Below are 23,845 nucleotides of genomic sequence, written 5' to 3'. Positions count from 1 at the left end.
CTGGTTGAAACCATTTTGCAACTCGTGCTACTATTTATATATTGGCTTCTCTTTTCCATAATCAAATGCATTATCTGCTCAACTAGGTGATTTTAGTATCATATAGATCAAATCTAATTTTGGTTATCAATTTGGGTGTCTGTTAAGTAATTTTAGTTTATTGTTAGATATTGTCTGCAATGCCATGTCAATTCTCATCGTTCAAAAATCGTAAAATCTTGAGGATCATATATTAGCTCTTTATTTCTATGTCTATATTTCATATATTATGGTTTTATTCAGTTTAAGCATAAAATTGCATAATTAAACAATTACTCTTCAAAATAAAGCACTTTTATTATAATAATAATTATTATTATTGTTTTTGTATTAAAAAGAAATATAGTCTAATTTTTAATTTCAAAAGAAAGCCAAAAGAATGGCAGCTTCATTGTGAGTGATTGCTCCCACATCGGCAGTTTGAAGGCAAAGGGGAGCGAAAGGCTTATTATAAGAAATGGGCTGAGATCACAGAGAAACATACTTACCTGGACGGGGTCAATGGGCGATCAACAAGACTCATGGCCTAGGTTGGTGACCTCCATTGCACTTTAGGAGGGGTGCCCGCCTAAGGTCGGCCCAAGTGGTCGAGCCTACGTCATAATTTGTGGTAGTGGGGGCCTGCGTTTGCGCGGCCCCTACCCAATTCTAGCCCAATATTTTTCGGCCCATTATGTAGTAAAGCTTGTAACTTCATAAATATTATAATTATTTCGTAACTCTTCATGTTTCTGTAAATTGAGATAAGAATGCTTCATCTGCCGAGCGATTTTGACAAATAATGATTTATATCAGCTATCAATCCATCACTTCGAGCTGATAATACAAATTTTAAGAGAATTGAGGTATTATTCCGTTATATAGAGCACATACTTTTATAGTAGAAAAATGAATGAAAATTATTTTAGATATTGAATAGTAAGTAGTTTCCTCTTGGGAGTAAGGAGTACTTAATTTGACAAGCACCTTACCACACTTGAGACGTGTAGGGATTATGAGCAAACAAGTAAATACAACTCAGTAATTTGATAAAATTCTTAAATTGCAAGAAGCATGTTGAGACAGTAAAATACCTAACATCTGTCTCAAATTATTTGTCATATATTATTTTACATGTAACTTAAGAAAATATAATAATTAAGAGGTATATTTGACGATTTTACCCTTATTTATGTCTTATTGGTATTTAAATCATCATTATATTACCCTTATATTTGACTATTTTACCCTTATAAGTGTTTGTAGTTTTCAAGAATAATTACTACTAAGGATATAGGAAAAGACAATTAAGTTTGTCTTGAGCTTCTAAAATGACAAATAATTTGAAATAACTATTTTTTTAGAAATTATGACAGATAATTTGAGAAAGAGGAGAGTATATAATTAACAATAACTGGGTAGTTAGCACTTTTCTTAATTTTTTTTAAGACTTTGGCATTAATTTAATGCGGAAGAAAGTTGAACATATGAGCAGTGGTGGAACCGAAACTTAAAGGGGAATAAAAAAAATACTACATGAATTTAAACTTGTGATCTAAACCGAATTTTGAATCATCATTGTCATTTTATTAAAATCTTTCCTTATGTTAAAGAATTTTAATCATCTATATATAACCAAAAACCAATTTTGTCATATTTGTATATTATACAACAACAATAATATACCCAGTATTATCCCACACCGTGGGGTCTAGGAAGGGTAGTGTATATGCAGACCTTACCTCTATTTTGTGAGGATATAGAGACTGTTTCCAATAAACCATCGACTCTCCTATTTGTATATTATAATTTTCTGAAATAAGATTCAATTGAATCCTTGGCTCTACATAACTATGCGCCGGCATATAACGAGTTGCATTTGTTAAGTTGATGGTTGTGCGACCATAAAAATGGAATGACGAAAATATTACAGAATAAACAAGTATCTTGATTTGAAATCTAACTTAAGAAATAGAAATTACATTACAATTTATCACATGTTTTTGTAGCTTGATTTTCACACCAAGTCAAATCTCCGTATAATATCATTATTTTGTTACGATTTTTTAAGATTTTATAGTAAATGACTGTTATACACTTATAACAACATTTGACATTTAAATATTTTCTGGCCGTTATGGACGAAATAATCAAAATTTCTTTCTTTTTCCTTTTTTAATGTTACATATAAAAGATAGAAATTATTCAAATTAAAAATCTCAAAAGATATGTATATTTTATTAGTTAAATATTAAAGAAAGCTAATACATTATTAATAAATTCATAACTAAATATATAAATATTGAAACTCTAATGCACATATTCTAAAGCTACAAGAAAATTAAATTCATTTAAAATTAATGAACGAGCCATGGAAAAGATATGTACAAATCTCGAATCTTAAGCATTATACAAGATGAAAACTTTGTTTAATGGAAAAGATTATATGTGTGGATCTTCAAATATTATACATTATGCTAGATAGAATCTTTTGTGCAATGAAATAAAAATATACAAACATATCTATTAATTGAATTAAATGAAGCCTTTAATTATAATAGTATGCACTAACATAATATTTTTTGTTGCAAGTGACGCACTAAGGGCTTGTTAGTGCGAGGTATAAGGGATAATTTATCCCGAAATTAAATTTAAAATGAATTTATATCACGTTTGATTCGAATAAAATTACGGTATAACTAATCTCGGGATTAATTGTCTCGAAATTGTAGTATTATTTTTATTCCTATGTGAGAGTGGGATAACAATCCCGAGATAATAATCATGTGATAACTTGTTTCCGAATCAAACGACCTTTAAAATTTCAAAAATTTGATCAAATTAAGATCTTTAAGCTTATTTTATCGGTAATTTTTGGAATTCTATTGCTAGAAAGATATCTGTTGCTGTTACAAAATAAAAAATTAATTAAAAAAATATAGTTTTTCTAGTGAATGATTGTTTTATAAAAATAGTGTTATAGAAGGTCTCATTGTATTATTTGCATTTATATTGTTTTGTTAAAAAGGTAAAGGACGGTGGGGAAAAACAAGGATTTAAACAACTTTAAAACACCGTATTAGTCCCCTCTAAACATCTAGTTTGGGAAAGGGATTAGGAAAACAGTTTGGTTTTTAAATAGAGACCAATTGTTTTCCAACAAACTTGTTTGTTTCTGACTTGCGAAAAATTGATCTCGCTGAGGAACAGAGAAGTCAGAAGAGGCAGGACTTAGCCAAAGTGGTAAAATAGTAAAGGGAAAAAACTCGTTGTAATCGCTGCAAAAATGAACGTTGGCCCATCTGGTTTCAGTACGTCTTTATCCCTCATCAATTTCTATCTATATACACTTTATTTTGATGCATGAATTATAGGAATTGATTTCTAATTCTAATTTTCACTTTGATGTTGTAATTTTGACAATAGACAATGCGCCAGTGACAAGGGCATTAGTAATTGCGTGTACCCTCTTCACCATCATATTTGGTACCCAAGGCCGTGCAAATCAGCTGGGTTGGTCTTATCAGGTACTTTTTGCTTTCTGGGTTTCTCTTAATTTCGATCCTTTTTCGTTTTGATATTTTTTCTAGTACTGTGAATTAGGTCTTGTTTTTTTTTCTGTGTAATTTTACTGAATGGGGCTAAGTATTGAGTTGAATTAAGTTTTAGGGTTTCTAGAACTGTGAAAGAAGAATATAAAGATCGGATCTTTAGTGCATATTGACCCAAAGGTATGGCCTAGTGATCAATGAAGATTCAAATCTCAATGGAGATATAAAACACTAGGTGATTTCTTCGCAACTGTCTGAGCCTTGATGAATAAAATTACCCGCTACCTGTATTGGTGGGAGATAGCAGGCACCTCATCGAATTAGTCTAGGTGCGCGCAAACTGACCCGGACACCACCGTCATAAAAAAAACTCTCAAAAACCAGATGGAAATGAACACATCTATAGTGTACACCCAATATGTTTTACTTTGTTTTAGTGCATAACTGCAATTGGTCTTGGAGATCTCATAAATTTGTGTTTGAAATGAGAACCACGTCTGATTTGATCTTGTGTTCATGAAAGGAGTTTTCTAGGTTTGACCTTTGTCCAATTATAAGCCTAGTGGATGCTGCTGATTAGTTGTTTAAGGTGTACACATACTTTCTTTTTTTTGAGAGGGGGAGAGGGAAGGGAGGTTGAGTAATTTTGTGGTTGTTGCCGACTTTTAATGTCTAAGAGCATACAAGTGCACCCTGTTTGCTCATCAGGTCATGAATGCTTATGTTAACAACATTTCTGGTCATTTTCCATTCACCAATATTTACGTGTGAGGCCATGATGAAATAGGTTATATTCTATATTTCTCGAACTTGAGATGGGTTTGTCACTACATGAAGCTACTACGGTTTAGTCCCTGGATAAGATAAATGGCTTGTTTATGAACATATAACAATACAAACTCCTTCGCCCAACTTGATAGTAGAGGGTAGACCTTGACTAAGTACAATTAGCAGATACAACTTGCTAATTTTGAGTCCACATGTATTAGACTACGTCAATTGATCAAGCTTGAGTACAGGTTTGTCTGTGGATCTAACAAGATCACATTCAATTTTTAGTAGCCTTTTAATGTCTTTCGAGGGGTCCTTATAAAGTGGTCATACCAATGTCTTATCCACTTGAAAAGAATACATGTAACATTGATATCAAGTGGTTTTATTTGTACCATGTAAGGTGGTGTTAATGCAACCACAATTTGTTTGTGATTATGACACCGACAAGCTATGTTATCCAATAGTAATGCAGATTTTATATGGTTTCCTGATAGGGTTGCTAATCGCCTAATACTCTTTACCAATCATGCGATAGCAATACTAGATCGTATATGGTCGTATCCTATGTTACTCCAAACATACGAATCTGAAGGTATACGAGCTCTCCCAATTTCACGTAAAGACATACGTATAACTTTTTTGTAGCAGCAAAGGATATCCCACACAACAACTAATGGTTTTAGAAGCACCCAACCATCTCTGAGTTCCGGAAACTTAAGGGAAAAAGATTCTAGTATATATTTTCATTTTATAGCTCATTTCTTATGAGTTTTGGAGCTTAAGAAATATAGGATTCTCTTTTAACGAAGTACTTATTTCATCTCAGCTCATCCATTCCGAGTTTTGAAACTTTGCAGAATATAGGATTCTCTTTTCTCCTAGTTTACATTTTTGTATTATACTCCTCCCTTTTCAGTTTATGTGTCTTAGTTTGACTGGGCACATAGTTTAAGAAAGTAAGGACGGCTTTTAAATCTTATGCTCTTAAACTAAAGATGTATGTAATGTACCAAAAATGTTCTTGAATCTTGTGGTCTTAAATATGCCATGTGGAAAGTTGGAGTAAAAGAGTTACTGTCTAAGTTGCTCGGACACAGGTGCGGATCTAGAGGTCGGACCTTCGAGATGTAAATTCTAAGATTTGGTAACAAGGATCCTAGTATGGATACGGGTGCGGGGATCCGGCTAAAAATAATTCAAAAATATAAAAATATATCTAAATTATGAAAAATTTTGTGGAATACTTATGTATAGCTTGTAAAGTGTGGATTTCTTTTTTATTCTCAACTTGAAGCATTGATTTCTTAGATAGGTATGCTATTTTCTTCAAATTTACCCTAGTTTTGGTTTTGATTTCGAGAATCAAATTGTATCTCATCTCGAATTTTCCCGTCCGTCGCGGTCAAAGTACCAAAAATTGCTTGACCAAATCCGCTACGGATCCCATACCCACACCCATACTAGTGTCGTGTCGACACGGGTACGTCACCTAAACTGCCGTGTCGGAGCAACTTAGGTTACTGTATATACAAAGAGGGTTTCTTTTTATGACACTAAAACGGAAAGTAAGAGACATAAATTGAAACGGAGGGAGTAGCAGATTTGTTCTCTCTTACTGTCTTATTAGGTATAATCTCATTGTTTCAGTAGGATTTTGGGCATGCTCTTAGTGGATACCTTAAAGATTATATTAGATATGCTAATTGATGCATTTTTTTTGCTTGTGCCAGGATATTTTCCAGAAGCTTCAAATCTGGAAGCTGATCATATCTGTTTTTACCTTTTCATCTACTCCTGAACTATTATTTGGATTATATCTGCTATACTACTTCCGTGTCTTTGAGAGGCAAATCGGTTCGAACAAATATTCTGTAAGTGCTTATTGGGGTAGTAGTTTTTTTTTTTTTTTTTTGGATAAGTTATTGGGACAGTACTATCTTCAACTTCCTAAATTAGCTAATGGAAAAATAATAAAAGCTGCAGGTGTTGAATCAACTACTAGGCAAATAATAAAAGCCACAGTAGATACTGTTTTCATTGTCTTTTCTACCTGTTTTTTCTTTTTCTCTTTTACATTGTGTAGTTTATGTTTTTACCTCTTGTTCTGCAGGTTTTCCTGCTGTTCTCTTTTGTACTCTCTTTATTGCTTGCAGTTCTTGCTCTACAACTTATTAAAGGTATTGGTCATTTCTAATCATCAGATATGAATAGATAGAAAGTGTTTAGAGTTTCTTACTGGGTTATTCATCCTGATGCTTATCTAATAAACCTTCAATCATTTAAAAGAACTAATAATTGAAAGCAGTTTCAGAACAATGAGGCTAGATCATTCAAAAAGAAAAAGGTTAGGCTCCTAAACTGGTGGAAGTGGGGGATGAGATGTGGCTAATATGGGAGATAAGAAATAGTGATGTTTTGAGATTGTACAGATATGAGAAAGTACAGTAACTAAGAACATTCTTCATCCTAATTTTTTCAAATACTTATAAGGATACATCTGCACAACCAAGTAGGACGACAGCTTGGAGGGAAGGCTCTCCAGAAGCCCGTTCGCAGATTCTTCTGAGCAATTTGTTAGCCGTCTTTTGCTGCCAAAGACTCTTGACTTGCTGTCCAAGTCTCCTAATGCGTCTGCAAGGCTCTTAGCTTGTTACACTTGGCTTGCTGCCCAAATTTTCAAAGATACCGCAAATTGGAGATATCCAGAAGACAGAAAGACATAAAACACCTTTAAACATCTTTTCAAAAAATACAAAAATATTAAAAATACGCCTTTTAAACATAAAATGATGAAATACCCTTATAACACAGACGTAAATAGATAAATAGCTAAACCGAGAAAGGAACTACACTTAACAATTACAAGTGTAGAAACATTCCAAAAGCAACACGAAGTCTAAATTCAGATTCCCCTTTGTCCTTATAATATTCCCCAAACTTTCTGGCCATAATATCTGCATTAGTGAAGGGGATGTTTAGTTTGGGTATCATGATTCAGTCCCCTGAATTATCTGATTGAATTTTTCCATGTTTAGTTTTATGGTTTTCATTGTAATCATCATTTCTAGTCTGTACAACATAAGTTGCATAGTGAGCACTTGTTGCTTTTGACTATTTTTTCCTACTCTGGACTGATATATAGAAATGACAGCCTGAAGGGGTCTATATTCTTCATTCTCCTTATAGTTGTAGCTTGTGATTGCAACTCCTTCAAACAGTTATACCTGTTTTACAGTAACCATGCAGCATATTATGTAAAGATGGTAAAAAAATATGTAACAACTGTGATTATCTTCTTTTTCCTTATTTTTGCTTTTGATAAATATTCACTCTTCCCTATATTTTTCCTCTGACTGTGCTTTGAATTTCTGTAACTACATACTGCTTTGGGTAAAATATTGCTCATGGATTGGGTATCCTCTTTGAGGTAGGATGGACATGATCAATTGATCATACATATCGCATAAGATGGATGTTGCTCGACGTTATGGGCCTGACACAAAAATAATGAGATCAATCAGATGCTTGGGTGATATTATGCAGATATGTGGATAATTTTTTTTTTTTTTTTTTTTTTTTAATAATGTGGCTAAAAGTATCTTGAGATATCAAATGAGCTTGATCAAGTTGTATTAGTGACTTGATATTCATAGAGAAGCACCAGCGTAGAGTGATAGCAGAAGTTCCAAAAGTAAAAAGTATTACTGCACAAACAGGGTTAAAAAAAAAAGCTTTTGGTTATTTATAAACTGCTGAATCCCCTTGACATAAATTATAATTCTAGTGTAGTGATAAAGGGGGTTCAAAAGTTGCTTTAAGTCACAACTTTGAACTCTGACCATGCATTTACAGTATTTTTCTGAATTCTGTTGGCTTCATCATTGATTAGAGATAGTGATGAGAAGTCATATGACTCCATATGAAGAGCTGTTAACAAATCAACAAATTAATTTACAAACAAATAAAATAAGTTGGAATATTGAGCGAATATTCAATTTATGATTTGTGAGTGCTTCCTGTATTATTACTCTAGCGAGAAAGTCAGATCTGTTATTTGCTTTGTCGTATCTTATGTTGATTACTCAAATGAAAGTCAAATCAATAATGGGTAAGAGAAGCCGCTGCTAAGGGCTAACTCCAACTGTTCTTTAGTATAAAATTGGTCATCTTTTGGAAAGTGCTCATTTTGGTCAACCCTCCATCATCTCTGACTTATAATGCCACATAATATCCTACGAGGAAAAGGAATTGTGAAGCTGATATAATTAGAGTTTGGAAGCCTTGATAAAAAATTAGAGTTTGGAAGCAATCAGTATGTTTCTATTCGAAAGGTTTAGAGGCTTTGAACGATACTAGTGCTCCTTTAGATTATGTGGTTTGAGTTATCTTGTTATTAATATGGTTGATATCTGTAAAAGAACCTCCTTTTGATAATTATGTAAAAGAACCTTCTTGGAGATATCTTGCGACAAAGCACGACATTTGCTAGTACCTAGTACTTCACTAGGGAAATGTCAGATCCTTGTATACGAGGTGTTTTGAATCAAATATAGACTTATTTGGTGCAATTTTATAAGTCATGCAGCAGGCTAGTTATAGTGTGTCATCAGAACCTGCTCCAAATTTAGAGAGCTGGCTACAAATTTGGTCTTTTGAGAAGTATGATGTGCATAATAGAGAGCAACATGAAGGAGTAGAAATCGACAATAACTGCTGGAAATTGGAAATCTTAATTTTCTAGGTACCAAATCTTTGTTAAGCATTTGATTTTTAAGGGATCCTTTACCTCAAATTTGCATGAAAGAGGTGCTTGAGATGATACAACAACAACAACCCAGTATAATCCCACTAGTGGGGTCTGGGGAGGGTAATGTGTGCGCAAACCTTATACCTACCCTGGGGTAGAAAGGCTGTTTCCGATAGACCCTCGGCTCCCTCCCTCCAAGAACTCCCCACCTTGCTCTTGGGGTGACTCGAACTCACAACCTCTTGGTTGGAAGTGGAGGGTGCTCACCACGAGCAACCCCCTCTTGTCTAAACCATAATAATGTTCATTATACCTGGAAAAGATCTATTATACCTGGGCTCTGTGGAATAATTGCAGGTTGCTTGTATCGTTTGAACATTCCGAAGTGCTTGAGATGATACTATACCATAATAATCTACTTTGATATTTTTCACACCCTCTGGTGTACATCATTCCGGTCTCACTCGTAGTTTCCATTAGTATAGGTTTTTTTATGCAGTTTGCATTCTACCCTTCTTATTGCTATTCTTGAATTGGAGAAATAGGTTGTTAGCCATTGATATATTTTAATTTTTCTCTGTCAGATCCTTCCTTGAGTACACTGTCTGGGCCCTACGGACTAATATTTTCATCCTTTGTGCCATTTTATCTCGACATTCCGGTTTCTACCCGGTTCCGCATACTCAGTCTCCATTTCTCTGACAAGGCTTTCATTTATTTAGCTGGTCTCCAGGTATTTTATATTTTTATCATGACTCCTAATTACATTTTGTCCCTAGATTGAGTTTTTTTCCATCAATATCCGTTTGATATTTTGTCTTGCAGCTTCTTTTCTCATCCTGGAAAAGATCTATTATACCTGGGCTCTGTGGAATAATTGCAGGTTGCTTGTATCGTTTGAACATTTTCCGTATTAGGAGAGTGAAGGTTTGTGCTGTTCTTGTTCTTCAGAATACTCCCCCCCCCTCTCTGTCAAAGTTCCGTTTCTATTAAGAAAGCATTCTTTGTAATAGTCTTCATAGTTACATGGTATTAAGTATTTTTGTGCTTTGCATCTTTCATCTAGATTTCATGGTGTTCCTATTTTTCTTATGACTGTTGTGGTGATACTAATATTTACTAATATTGTCTCCCTTTGCTTTGCATCTTTCTTCTGGATTTCATGGTGTTCCTATTTATCCTATGATTGTTGTTGTGATACTAATATTGTCTCCCTTTTTGTCCTTTTATCTTTTTTGTTTTTTGAGCCGAGGGTCTTTCGGAAACAGCCTCTCTACTCCTTCGGAGTAGGGGTAAGGTCTGCGTACACACTATCCTCCCCAGACCCCATTAGTGGGATTTTACTGGGTTGTTGTTGTTGTTGTTGTTTAATCACTTCACTGTTGTTATATGGCTAGAGAATTTGACTTAGTCTTGCATGCACAAATATAGAATATTTAGCTAGTCAATACTATTGGCTTTTGGGGTCTTCTGTACTTAAATTCCATGCACTTGGACATTCTCCTTCTAAGTTGCTAGGAATAACCCATATTCTGACTTCTGAATGACTACAAGAAATAGGGCACTAGGCACCATATCTCACCAATTGCTCAGAGATGGATGTGTCTTATAGGCTGAATGCTATTGCTGGAAGCAAAGTTAGTCCTTCCACTTTACTTTTTGTATATGGTGGTTGAAGGTAATTGTTAGCCCAGATATCGGCATATCATAATGCAATGCAGGAAACAAGTAGATAAGCTTCATAGAAGTAAAGAACTCTGAGCACCACTGTAGAGTTGCAAAGTGATTTTATGGTTTTGAAATGACGTTCTCCTTATAATTTCTTGCTTGAGGTGCTTATGTTGGACCTTTTATTAGACATGACTTGCCGTGATTTCTTATTAAGAAGCTGACGTCCATTAATTTATTTTCTTTTAGTTCCCAGAATTTATTACATCCTTCTTCGCTCGACTTTCTTGGCCATCGATGGGTAACATGCCACCACCTTCAGCACCAGCAAGGAACTCTCCAGGAAATGTACCATCCTTTGCAGGTCGCCAGATGGAGGCAAGTATTGTTTTTGATGCCTTGGTCACATGCTTTAGTTAGTTAATAGAAAGCTGCACCTGTCTCAATATCAGGTTAGTCAAAAGAAGTTCGATTTCAGTTACTGCCTCGAAGAGCAAAAGAGCTCCTGCTTGTGAGACTGTGTCGGTCCTATAAAACGCATAATCCTCCTTGGGTTGGCTGGCTTGAAAGTAAACCAGTATTACTCCAGCTTGATGAAATATAAAGCACTTAACATCCCAAAAAAGATATCTCTTCATGGTTGTTAGAGATCGAGGTGTCCATGAGTACCAAATCCTGAAGAAAATAAGTACTATAATTTCCCAATCAATATCTCACGACCTCTCCGTGGCCATCTTTAATCTATAACATGTATCTTCTCTTCATTGCCTGCCATCAAACATAATTGAGAATACTGGAGCTTTCTGTAACATTGTCTTCAAGTGAAAGAACTTGTGTAAAGAACACCTTTTGCTTCTCCTAGTGCAGCAGCTAAAACCATGTTGTCCATAACTCTCCTTCACTTCCTATATTTTTTTTGCAGTCCTACATTAGTAAGCTTCCTCGTAACTACTATTGTGCATGTGATATGTGATATGTGTTGTTATTGTCCCTCTGGGTATCTCCCTCCCTATGTCCTAGCCATGTATGATATTAGTAGGCTTGCCTCATATTGGCATATCACAATAACAAATGTGACGATTAGCTGCTTTTCACAGAAAGAGCGCCTTAATCCCACATAATTAGCAAATGCTAATCAGATAACAAGGCATCAGGAACTAGATTGAGCTAATATCTCTCTGAAACTGGTGTAGCAACCTAATGCCCTTATTTTAGGTTTTAGGCCTAGGATATACATCTAGACCTCTTTTGACTTAATTCTCATGTTCTATGTTGACTAAGGTATGCATAGCCCTTTGCATCGTTGTAGAAGAACCAATCAGATTCTGTGGTTTGGGTATCCTGTCTGATATATGGTTGTAACTCCACATGGGTATGCTCAGTAAAATTTGTGTTTTATTAGTGACGTGTGGTAACTTTAGTCTTACACAGAGACAGCTGAACCTCCATCTCCTCAGTTCTAGGGTTCTATCTTTACTATTCTAGGTTAAAGCTTTTGACATTCTAGCAGAACTTGGCTTTGGTGAAGAGGTACTGTTTGTCTTTGCAGTTTCATTTTCGAGACATCATTTCTTTTTTGTTATAGCTATACAAAGAGGCAACCCATGACATCATATTTTTTTTTTGTGTGTGTGGATAAAACAACCTGTGACATTAAAATTTCTCTTATAAAGATTCCAATTAAGTGATAGTTCCATGTTTGATGCTTTCATTTTGAGTATCACGTAAGCAAGAAACAAGTAGTGATTAGCGAAATACAAACAAATCCCAGGGGTAATCTCCTGTTATAGCTATACAAAGAGGCAACCCGTCACATCAATTTTTTTTTTTTTTGTGTGTGTGTGGATAAAACAACCTGCGACATTAAATTTCTCATATAAAGATTCCGATTAAGTGATAGTTCCCTGTTTGATGCTTTCATTAACCACCTCATCTAGCTCCCTTTTATTCATCTGGATGATGCAAGTTTCTTTCCTGTTATAGCTTATGGACAACACATGGAAAAGCAAATTCAGAACAAATGAGTTTCTTACTCTTCAAAACAAACAAAAAAAGAAAAGAAAAAGAGAATTAATGAGTTTATTATTGCATAGTTATTCAATCCATCAAATGATGAGAGCACAATTATTGCGTAGAGTTTACTGTAAATTTACATTCTTTTGTTGTTCAAATTAGAGTATGGTGGGAGCCTAGGTGGTCAGTGAAATAGTCAATGCATGCAAATGATTTAACATTTCTTGTCAAAATTCTGAGCCTTAAAGTGTTTTGAGTGTGCATTCAGCCAAATTGTCCAGATAGCTACTGCAAGTGATTGAACTAAATGAACTGATATTTGCACTCTGGAAGCATGTTATTATGCAAATGATTTAACATTTCTTGTCAAAATTCTGAGCCTTCAAGTGTTTTGAGTGTACATTCAGCCAAAATGTCCAGATAGCTACTGCAAGTGATTGAACTAAATGAACTGATATTTGCACTCTGGAAGCATGTTATTATGTTAGAGTTTTATCAGTTAAATTTGGCTTTCACTTTTTCCACTTATGTCATTGAATTTCACATTTAATCTAGACCAGTGGAATTGAGAGGTCACCTTGTTTAAAAGATGAGTGAATTGATGGGCCATATTCATCACCAATGAGTTGATTCTTGGTGTGTTCCAATGGGAACCAACTCCAGTGACAACTTAAACTTCTTAGATCCTTTTTGAAAGATTATGCCCACGCTAATATGAATGTACTGCTTTCTCCTGCATATTTCAGAGAAATTATACTGCTCCAGTCTCGTCCACCGTAGAGCCACCAGAAGACACTATCGCGACGCTGATGTCAATGGGCTTTGATAGGAACGCGGCAAGGCAGGCACTCATCCATGCTGGAAATGATGTTAATACAGCCACAAACATCCTTCTTGAGTCGCAATCGCACTGAAATATAAATCAGATCTTCTTATAGGGGGAAAGAAGCTCCAGGTGTTAGGTTTACACCAGTTTCTAGAGGGTGTTAAAACAAAATTTGGTATTTTCTGGAAAAGTTGGATTACACTCGTCCTACGAATCTTTCAAACTGCTCTTAGTTTTGTAGTCTCCTCTGTTTCTTTAGCACTTCATGCACTTGTCTCATTCCAAAACCACCGTAGGTGATTATAATCCCAAAATCAGCATATACAGGGTTCAAATCATTTTGAGAGATTAGGTCATGTATATTTGCAGTGGACCGAGGTTTTACTGGTATTCTGGTGATTGTAAATCTGACCAAATTAGGTTGACAATAGTTTCTTGATTTTTTCAAATCCTGAAATCTCTTCCTTTTTCCTTATATATTCATCAGCTTGGTAATGGCTTATGTTTAGTCTAAAATTGATGGCAAACTCTTTACTGTTGGGCACCAATCTTTCTTAAAGGATTCCTAATTTTCCTGAATTAGGAAGTTTAATGAATTATATTTCTGTTGTAGATGTTCAAAAGTCGAATGTGTCCTGTTAATCCTTATGCCAAATGTAAATATATAATATAGTTAAACAAATCTGTTCCCCATGCTAAGATTGTCAAAAGATATTGGAATAAAAAGGGCAGCTCAGCTCTGGGATCCGGGGAAGGGACGGATTATAAGAGTGTTGTACGCAATCTTACTTTGCATTTCTGAAAGAGGTTGTTTTAACGGTTCGAACCCGTGGCCTCCTGACCATATGCCAGCAACTTTACCCGTTACGTCAAGGCAACTAACATTAGGCGGCAGATTCATCCGAAGTCCTTACTAAAAATGGTCATAATAAAAGAGGTACTTCCTTGTATTTATTGGAACAGGATGGTGACAAATACATTGATCCAATTTGTCGGATAAGAAAGAATCCCACGTGATACTGGTCCTATGTCTCTGATCAACTCCTTACAGAATTGTCCTAGTATGATTGTTTCACTTATCTAATCAATCAAAGACTAAAGATGATACATTGTAATAAATCAGTTTACATGATTTGTTTGTGAAGTTAAAACAATAACTAAACTCATACTCGAGCTGAAATTAGTTTACATGATTGGTATGCAAATACTGAAATTAGTAGCTGCAAATACTAGTTTGTTCTTCTCTCTTCTCATAAGCTGGATTGCCTTCTTAAATCTTTTGCTCCCAGATAACTTTTATTAACTCTTTCATTTTAAGTACTTTTCTCTTCAACTTCAGTTCAAAAATTTACAGAAGTTGAACATTTTGGAAGAACTAGAAGTGCAGTAAAATAATAAACATAATGAACCTTCCTTCCCTGTTAGAGATTTCCCACAAGGAGAGAAATGAGAGGACATGAATGGCACCAATATCTAACTCATTCTTTAGGACTGATATGCATAACTCCCTGCCAAATTCCCACATCTTTATTTTCCCAGCCAAATGACATTGACACTTGTGCTTGCCAATACTCATGTAGGGCTCCAACATAGCAATTGGAAACAGGGACAGAGTTAGAATATTAGGTATGGGTTCTGACAAACTTAGAAGCTTTTGCTTAGATCTTGTATTTGTATTAAAATATTTATTAGTGTAATTTAATTGTAAACCAAAAACTAGAACAAGCTATGAGTTCGGTGGTAATTTCATAATCCATACAAATCCTAGCACCGCCTCTGGTTGGAAAATGACTAACTCAATTATGAGGCCATGCATGTCTTGCTTTTAATTCCTTATGTAATTTGTCTTTTATGTATATAGTACAATCATTAATTAATGGCTATTTGAAGTAACACATTGTTTTGTTATTTCTAGTTAACTCAATGCCTAATAGTAGTTCCCCTTTTTTTTTTTTTTTTTTTTGTGGTTTATGTTTGTAATGGAAGATGTACGTAAAAGGTGCATTCTTAATTAAGTTGGCCGATTGCAACCTCTTTGAAACTAATAAAAAGCTTACGATAAAGTTACCATCTCAGTCTTTTATTACTTCTAATCTAATAATTAAATCACAACTATTCCTTATAAAACTTAAAGTTCTTCCCCTTCAGAAACAAAGAAATACTCCTTACTTAAACGAGTTGAGTCTCTTACTAGATTCAGTCTCTCTGAGTCTCATGTTCCATGTGTAGATTCTGAAAAACCTCATATAGTGTCTTACAAAATACTAACTGAACAAAAGCTAGTTTGAAAAAGAAACTCCAACCCAATGTATGTCCTTGAATTTTCTCTTTCTCTCTTGATAATCCTCTCCTTCACTTATTTTACATGGTGGAAACTTATAAATTGATGGTGGAAAAGCTCAGTGCCAACAAATTGGCCTCTCTTTGGAATGTTACCTGGCCTTATTCGAAATGCTTACCGTATCCATGAATTTATAACTGCTTTTCTTGGAGAAACTGGGGCACTTTCGAGTTCCGTGGTTCTGTGTTTACCAATCAAAACATGTTAATCACTAGTGATCCTTCAAATATCAACCATATCCTTAGTAGAAATTTCTCTAACTATCCAAAAGGTCTTGAGTTCCGTAAAATTTTCGATATATTAGGAAATGGGATCTAGATTCTGAACTATGGGAGATTCATAGGAAGACCACCATGTCCTTAATGAGTCATACCAAGTTCAAAATTTTGTTAGAAAGGAAGACGTGGGACACTATTGAAAAAGGGCTTCGACCAATTCTTGATGCTTTTGCAAAACAAGGCACACCATTTGATTTGCAAGACATTTTTCAGAGATTCACTTTTGATGCTATTACCAAGTTGTTACTTGATCATGATCCGACAAGTTTGTCCATAGGTTTACCTCATGTGCCATGCGAAAAGGCTTTCAACAACATTGTGGATGCAGTTTTGTACAGATATATCTTACCAGAAAGTTGTTGGAAATTGTAAAATTGGCCTCACATTGGTAAAGAAAAGAAGCTTGTTCAAGCATGGAAAGCTATTGATCAATTTCTATATCCTTGCATTTCAAGTGAGCAAGAGGAGTTGATGATCAAAACAGTCAAAGACGGACTTTAACTTGCTAAGTGTATATGTTAAAGCATACAATCAATGGAAGACTGTAATTTCAGGCAATGTACAAGAATGTTTGAGGGACACTTTTGTAAATTTGATGCTTGCTGGGAGAGACACTACAAGTGCAGCTATCACTTGGTTTTTTTGGCTCTTAGCTGAAAATCCCTTGGTCTAGACAAGGATTAGTGAAGAGACTCAACAACAATTGCATCTAAAAGAAGATGAAAACCTCGAGTTTTTCAACATAGAAGAAACACGAAAACTGATCTATCTAGATGGTGCTTTGTGTGAAACCCTTAGGCTATTTCCATCAGTTTCTTTGGAGCATAAAGTTCCACTTGAATTTGACATCCTCCCAAGTGGTCACCGTGTCAATCCAAACACAAGAATAATTGTGCTCTCATTCTATACAATGGGGAGAATGGAGACTATATGGGGAAAAGATTGTTTAGAATTCAAGCCAGAGAGATGGATTTCAGAGCAAGGAAGAATCAAACACAAGTCATCTTTTAAATTTCCTGCATTTAATGAGGGTCCAAGGACTTGTTTAGGGAAGAAAATGGCATTCATTCAGATGAAAATGGTGGCATCCACAATCATATACAATTATCATATCCAACTAGTGGAACCACAAACAATTTCTCCAAGTGCTTCTATTATTATTCAAATGAAACATGGTCTGAAAGTTAAGCTCGTCAAAAGGGTTCCTCTTGGTCCAAATGGAGAGACATGCTAGATTTGTCCAAATACAAGTGATCTCATCTTTTCATCTGTTCGAGCAAAGACCAAAGATCTTATGTGGTGACTTGGCGGAGTATCTTAAAAAATAAAGAAGTATTGTTAATCTATTTATGCTAGTTCCATTCGAAGTACTATTCGTGAAGTACTATTTGTGAAAAAAAGATACCGTTTCATTACATAGTCTCGTTCAATCTTTTCATATGTGGTGATATTTGACTATACATGTAATTTAAGATGTTAGCTTTGATTTATCGATTTTAGTGATAATAGACGAAAATATATAGATGATGGTTGAATAATTAATTTGATTGAGAAAATATCATTTCAAAGTTAAAGATTTTAAAGAGTTAATGAGCTCGAATTAAGTTGTGAAAATTATGCTAAAATACAATTATATTAAGTAACTTAAAGCGTTCAAAATAAAAAAGTGTAATACAACCAATTCTATATTTCTATCAACTTCCATTGCTTCCTGTATATGCATGGTTGATGTAACAATTCTTTTCTCCCACCTTCAATTCTTTTCCCTGTGACAAAGACGTCTTTATTTTTTTTCTAAACTTGTGGAGCACAAGTGTACAACTATTGTGTCACAGACAAATGGAGCATCGCTTTTACTTTTTTCTCGAGAGAATTTGAAGAATGTGGTCAGTTATTCTCCATCGTCTTGTTCATGGCAAATTTGGATATTTTATTTTATTCATAAGTTTGACCCAGTAAGCATTCTAGGCTGTCTTGTATATAAATCTGCAGCACAAGGAGGGGTGCTTTGGCCTAACCTCAAATTACAACACTGATTATCAAAACAATCAATACAAAAACTTATAGAGAGGGAGATCACGTGGACAAAAATCTAACAAATTACAACTCCCTCCCTCCATACATTAATTCAACTAACAAAAAAAATAGTTTAATGTTGTCATACCTAAACCTAATGGTAGGAAGTTGCCATCTATCTAACTGCTTAGCATTATTAGACAATTGATGGAAGGGTTGGTTGGTAGATAATGCCATCTTTAAAAATGAGGCCTAATCAGTTCAAGGGAAGGTGTTGGTGCACTTCACTTGCTTCGGAGTTGCTTATTTAGTCAGTATGATTTGTACATGTATTGATTGGTGTGGCGGGGCCCTGTCCCGACATTTATGACGTTTATGTACTCTTAGAGGCTTGTAGACAGATTTCATGTATATGAACATTTGTATGGCTTTATCGGCCTATGTTTTGAGTGTACAAATGATCATGCCGGCCTTATAGGCCCGTATGCCACGTGTATAAGTTTCTATATCATGTTCGGTCGTCCTACGTCTAGTATTCCTTTATGTTTTATTCCAGTTATCTCATGATGGCCCTTTTGGCTCATTTACCTATGATGGTGTGATAAGAAAGATATGTTACGTTGGTACTCGGTTGAGTAAGGCACCGGGTGCCTGTCACAGCCCTCCGATTTGTGTCGGGACAAAAGTGGTATCAGAGTAGTTTTGTCCTAGAGAGTCTACAAACCGTGTCTAGTAGAGTCTTGCTTATGAGTGTGTTGTGCACCACACTTATAAGAAGGAGGCTATAGGGCATTTAGGACTGTCACTCTTTCTTCTTACTCTAGATCTTGTGGTAGAGCTCAGTTGTAAGAATTCAAATTCCTAAATTCTATTTTATTCGTAATACAATAAAACCTATATCTATAAAGACTACTGGTAAGAGATTGATTGTGGATGTGGAAGAGTTGTGTCAGAGGAACTCGATTTTGCATCAAGCTTATGATGAGTAAATGCGAGGTCTTCAGTAGATCACGTGTGTACTAAGATGTGTAAGCTTCTTGATAAGGAGCCCTAAGACATGAATATCTATCCACCCATATGGTTTAAAGCAAAGAGAGAATCAGAAGGTAGATTGTAACGACCCGGCCGGTCGTTTTGAGTATTACAACCCCGTTTTCCCATTTACTTCTCAAATTGTACTTTACAGTTGTTGTGTGAATTGCCGGGGTAATTGGTTCGGGTCCATTGAGGTTTTGAAAGGAATTGGAACACTTAGTTCCAAGGTTTAAAGCTTAAGTTAAAATAGTAACTAGATATGTATTTATGGGTAAACGACCTCAGATTCTAATTTTGATGATTCCAATAGCTCCGTAAGGTGATTTTGGACTTAGGAACATGTCTGGAAAATTATTTGGAGGTCTGTAGTGGAATTAGGCTTGAAATGCCGAAAGATGAATTTTTGGGAAGTTTGACCCGGGGATTGACTTTCTGATATAAGCCGGAATCCAATTCCGGAAATTTGAATAGGTCTGTAATGTGAAATATGACTTGTGTGCAAAATTTGAGGTCAATCGGATGTGATTTGATAGGTTTCAACGTCATTTGTAGAATTTGGAAATTTGGAAATTTATTAGGCTTGAATCCGTGTGTAGTTCATATTTTTGAGGTTGTTAGGTATGATTTGAGGCCTCAAGTGAGTCTGTGTTATGTTATGGAACTTGTTGGTATGTTCAGACGGGGACCCGAGGGCCTCGAGTGAGTTTCAGATGGTTAACAGATTGATTTTTGAATTCGGAAGACTGCTGGAACTGAAGCCTTATGGTGTAATCGCACCTGCGGAAAAGTAGTCGCAGGTGCGAGCTCACAAATGCGAGCAGGGGTACGCTGAAGCGAGGTGCGCAGGTGCGGAAAATGCTTCGCAGGCGCGGAATCGCACCTGCGCGAGAAGGAGCGCAGATGCGGGCAGAGGGCTGTGAGGCATTGGTCACAGGTGCGAGGGAAACTTCCGCACCTGCGTGAGCGCATATGCGGATGGATGCGCGCAGAAGTGAAAACTGGGCAGGCGAGTGGAGTCTGCAAATGCGACATTTTGCTCGCACAAGCGGATGCGCAGATGCGCAAATTTTGTCCGCAGATGCGGAAATCGCTGGGGGTAGAACCTTAAAATTCGAGGGTTCAACATTTTCACCCATTTTCGGATTTTGGAGCTCGAGTTGGGAGATTTTGGAGAGGAAATTTTCCACACAACTTGGGGTAAGTGTTCTTAACTCCCTTGTGATTATATTTCATGAATTAATCTTCATTTTTGGTGTAAGATTATTGAATCTTCAAGAGAAATAGAAGAAAATTTCTATAATGTCACAAAATGAATTCTTCAAGTTTGAATAACAATTTGGAGTCGGATTTGAGTGAAATTAGTATGGTCGAACTTGTAATTGGATGCGTTGTCGTATTTTATGAGTTTCGTCGGATTTCGAGATGTGAGCCCCACGGGTGATTTTTGGGGCGTAATTTCGGATTTTGTGAAAAATGTTAGCATTTTGGCATGGAATTAATTCCTATAAATTGTGTGAACTGAATCAAATTAATTGTGGTAGATTCGAGTCGTTCGGGAGTTGATACGCGCATAATGGAATTTCTAGAGCATTGCTTAGCTTGCTCGACTTTGGATTCAGCTTGTTCGAGGTAAGTAACTCTTCTAATCTTGGAGTTGAGGGTATGAACCTTGAATATATGTATTTCGTGAATTGTTGGGAGGTGATGCACATGCTAGGTGACGGGCGTGTGGACGTGCACTATAGAAATTGTGACATAATTGTTTTTGTAGAATTTTATAGTTAAATAATCTTGGCATTTTCCATGCGGTTTTATGTGTTAAAGAAATTGAGCTGAAAAACATATTAAAAATCATGTTGAGGCTATGTGCCAGTATTATTGGGACCCACAGAGGTCATATTACTGTGAATTATTGTGTTAAATTGAAAATTCATACTCAGCCATATTCATTTCATTGCATATCATATCTCAGTCTCTGTTGTTATTTATTGATACATCATATCATTATTTTTGGGCTATTTTTCATGACAAGGTGAGCCTGAGAGATTGATGACTGAGTGAGGCCGATGGCCTGATTTGTGAGGATATTTATGGGATCGGGCTGCATGCCGCAACATGTTGCATATTTATGGGATCGGGCTGCACGCCGCAGCATGTTTGATATCGGCCGAGGGCCTGATTGTGAGGATGAGTGTGGATTGGGGCTGCCCGCCTGCAACATACTTTATTATTATAGCACGTGAGTTGTCCGTGCAACACGTAAGTTGTCCGTGCAGATTATAGCGCTTGGGCTGAAGGAGCCCCTCCGGAGTCTGTACACACCCCAGTGAGCGCAGGTACCTACTGAGTGCGAGTGCCGAGTGCTGAGTGACTGGGAGGTAAGAGTGATTGCGAGGTATGCCCAAGTGGCAAGAGTGATTGTAAGGTATGCCCGAGTGGCACGAGTGACTGTGAGGTTTGCCCGAGGGGCTGTTTATGATTTTTATCATTGAGTTGCATCGCATTGGCATACACAGATGACATACATGCATAGAGATGTATTTTTTCCTTATGCTGTACTGCATCACATCATTCATGATGTTTACACATTTTTGACAGATGGGCATAGTGATGCATTTGTTTTTACACGGGTTATCCGGAAGGAAAATGAAACATCTTATTTATTATTGAAAAGATTTTGGGAGAAATTATTGTTTTCAAACTATTCATATATTTGGCAACTTCGGCAAATGATTTGAGTTTTCACTGATGCATTTGAAAGGAAGAACTATTATTTTTGAAATCATGATTTGGCTGAGCATTTTATCTCTGAGTTACTTCTGGTATTATTTGCTTTATGTTGTTATGGACTGTGGTGGACTATTGGTTATGGACCCGACCTTGGTAGAAGCTCGTCACTACTTTCAACCTACAACTAGGTTTGTTACTTACTCAGTACATGGGGTCGGTTGTACTGATACTACACTTCTGCACATTGCGTGCAGACATTGACTGCTGTTGTTGTTGTGCTCGATAGTTGCGGGATTTGAAGATGTACCTGCGTTCCTGTTGTAGCTGCCTCTTATTCATGGTAGCCTTAAATTTATAAAAGCTCTGTTTATGTACTATTCAAACAAACTATGTATTTATTTTATTTCCGCTTTGTATACTCTATTCTTAGAAGCTCATGATTTGTACTACCAGTTATTGGGGAATGTATAAGATTAAGATAATTATTTACTTATATTTCTTTAATAATTGTTATTGAAATTGGATAGTTGAAAGTTGGCTTACCTAGCGGGTTGGATTAGGTGCCATCACGACTAGTTGGATTTTGGGTCGTGACATAGATACAAGTTTCAATAAGCAAAAGAATCAAGGTGAAGAAGGGTACAAGGTACCCAATTAGTGAAGATTATCAATATTTACAATTCAGGCAGAGAAATATAAGCATTTTGAGTTACCTTCAATTGTAACAGAGGTATGTACAATTGGCCACACCCATCTCAGGTATGCTCCATAGGAGCCAGCAAATATAGTTTAAGAGAAGGACGGGATATCAGGATCCAGCTAGGGTTAGAGTAACCCAAAATAGTGGATGGATTGTTAGCGTTAGCTGACATTTCCAAAGGATATTGCAAACACGACAATAATTCTCCTTGTGAGAAACCTAGATGGTGCATTCTAGAATAGTACAACTAGATATGAATACTAGAATGTTAAAACAAATTACAAAGGTAGGCACTTGAATCCTAGAAGAGAAAAATATTTACCTTAGTATGGCTCCCGTCCCTAGTAAGGAGAGAATGTTAGGCGACCCGAAGAGCTAGTAGATGGAGCAAGGGGAGTTAAAAGCAAAAGAATATTTTGTTAAAGCTTTCAGAATAAAGTGATAGACAAAAATATTAGCAGGAGAATAAGAAAAGAGTAAATGAAGCATTATGAGCATGATGTGATAAGTGAGTGATAACGAAAAATCAAAATATGACAGGATGACAGAGTCTATAGTCAAGTGAAGGAAAAGATAAGAGGTGACATGCCTTGAGACAATAAAAGAGCATAAGCCATAAAGTCATATCCCAATTTCGAAAAATGAGTTGGTGACTCCAACGTGATTATCAGAAGGAAAAGTTAGACCCCCGGAGTAATAAAAATTACTATGGGCTAGTGAATAAGATAAACTGAACATGAATTAGGGACCGAAGGATTTTATAATAGTCGGCATCGTGAGAATTTCAGGGATAGCGTTCCGACAATAATAGAATGGACAACACAAGAATAACCTTTAACGTTCATTCAGGAAAACGCTTCCCTAAAGCAAGCACTGTGAGCAGAGTTAAACTTACGAGACTAAGTGTGCCACTTACACTAGGTTTCACCCTCGTGAGTAAGAAATTTTGTTATCCTTGATATAGAAGGATTACCGCAAGGCGAGTAAGAGTCAGTGAATATGTGAAAAAACGCTAAAGATGAAGAGAAGGGGAAAATGGTGTGATATGGTATTAAGTAGGAGTTATATTGTTCAGGGAACTATGGAATAGTAAAGGAAGAATGCGATAAAAATGAGAAAGAGATGAGATTGCACTTATTCAAATCCCA

At 35.9% G+C, this 23,845-nt stretch overlaps 1 protein-coding gene, 1 non-coding gene and 1 pseudogene across 3 annotated transcripts; all 3 read left to right on the top strand.

Moving 5' to 3' along the window:
- Positions 1-519: 519 nt before the first annotated feature.
- Positions 520-681, top strand: LOC142178654 (U1 spliceosomal RNA). The gene has a single exon (XR_012706924.1). It is a non-coding gene; the product is annotated as a U1 spliceosomal RNA (small nuclear RNA).
- A 2,414-nt stretch (positions 682-3,095) lies between these two features.
- LOC107793712 (rhomboid-like protein 20) lies at positions 3,096-14,113 on the top strand. 2 transcript variants are annotated; one of them, XM_016616116.2, is made up of 8 exons: positions 3,100-3,329; positions 3,445-3,545; positions 6,074-6,214; positions 6,454-6,520; positions 9,675-9,823; positions 9,916-10,017; positions 11,008-11,136; positions 13,518-14,113. In XM_016616116.2, exons 1-8 carry the CDS (start codon positions 3,305-3,307, stop codon positions 13,683-13,685), a joined length of 882 nt encoding a protein of 293 aa, XP_016471602.2. In that variant the 5' UTR covers positions 3,100-3,304; the 3' UTR covers positions 13,686-14,113. The 2 variants fall into 2 exon arrangements, with proteins under 2 accessions (XP_016471603.2, XP_016471602.2); XM_016616117.2 differs by lacking the exon at positions 6,074-6,214 and having other exon boundaries at positions 3,096-3,329.
- Positions 14,114-15,667: 1,554 nt separating this feature from the next.
- Positions 15,668-17,631, top strand: LOC107793711 (alkane hydroxylase MAH1-like; annotated as a pseudogene).
- The last annotated feature ends 6,214 nt before the right edge of the window (positions 17,632-23,845 follow it).

The sequence above is a fragment of the Nicotiana tabacum genome, chromosome 24 (genome assembly GCF_000715075.1).
Source record: "Nicotiana tabacum cultivar K326 chromosome 24, ASM71507v2, whole genome shotgun sequence".
In the NCBI taxonomy this organism is placed as follows: Eukaryota; Viridiplantae; Streptophyta; class Magnoliopsida; order Solanales; family Solanaceae; genus Nicotiana; species Nicotiana tabacum.
This window is presented reverse-complemented; position numbering and strand designations above follow the sequence as displayed.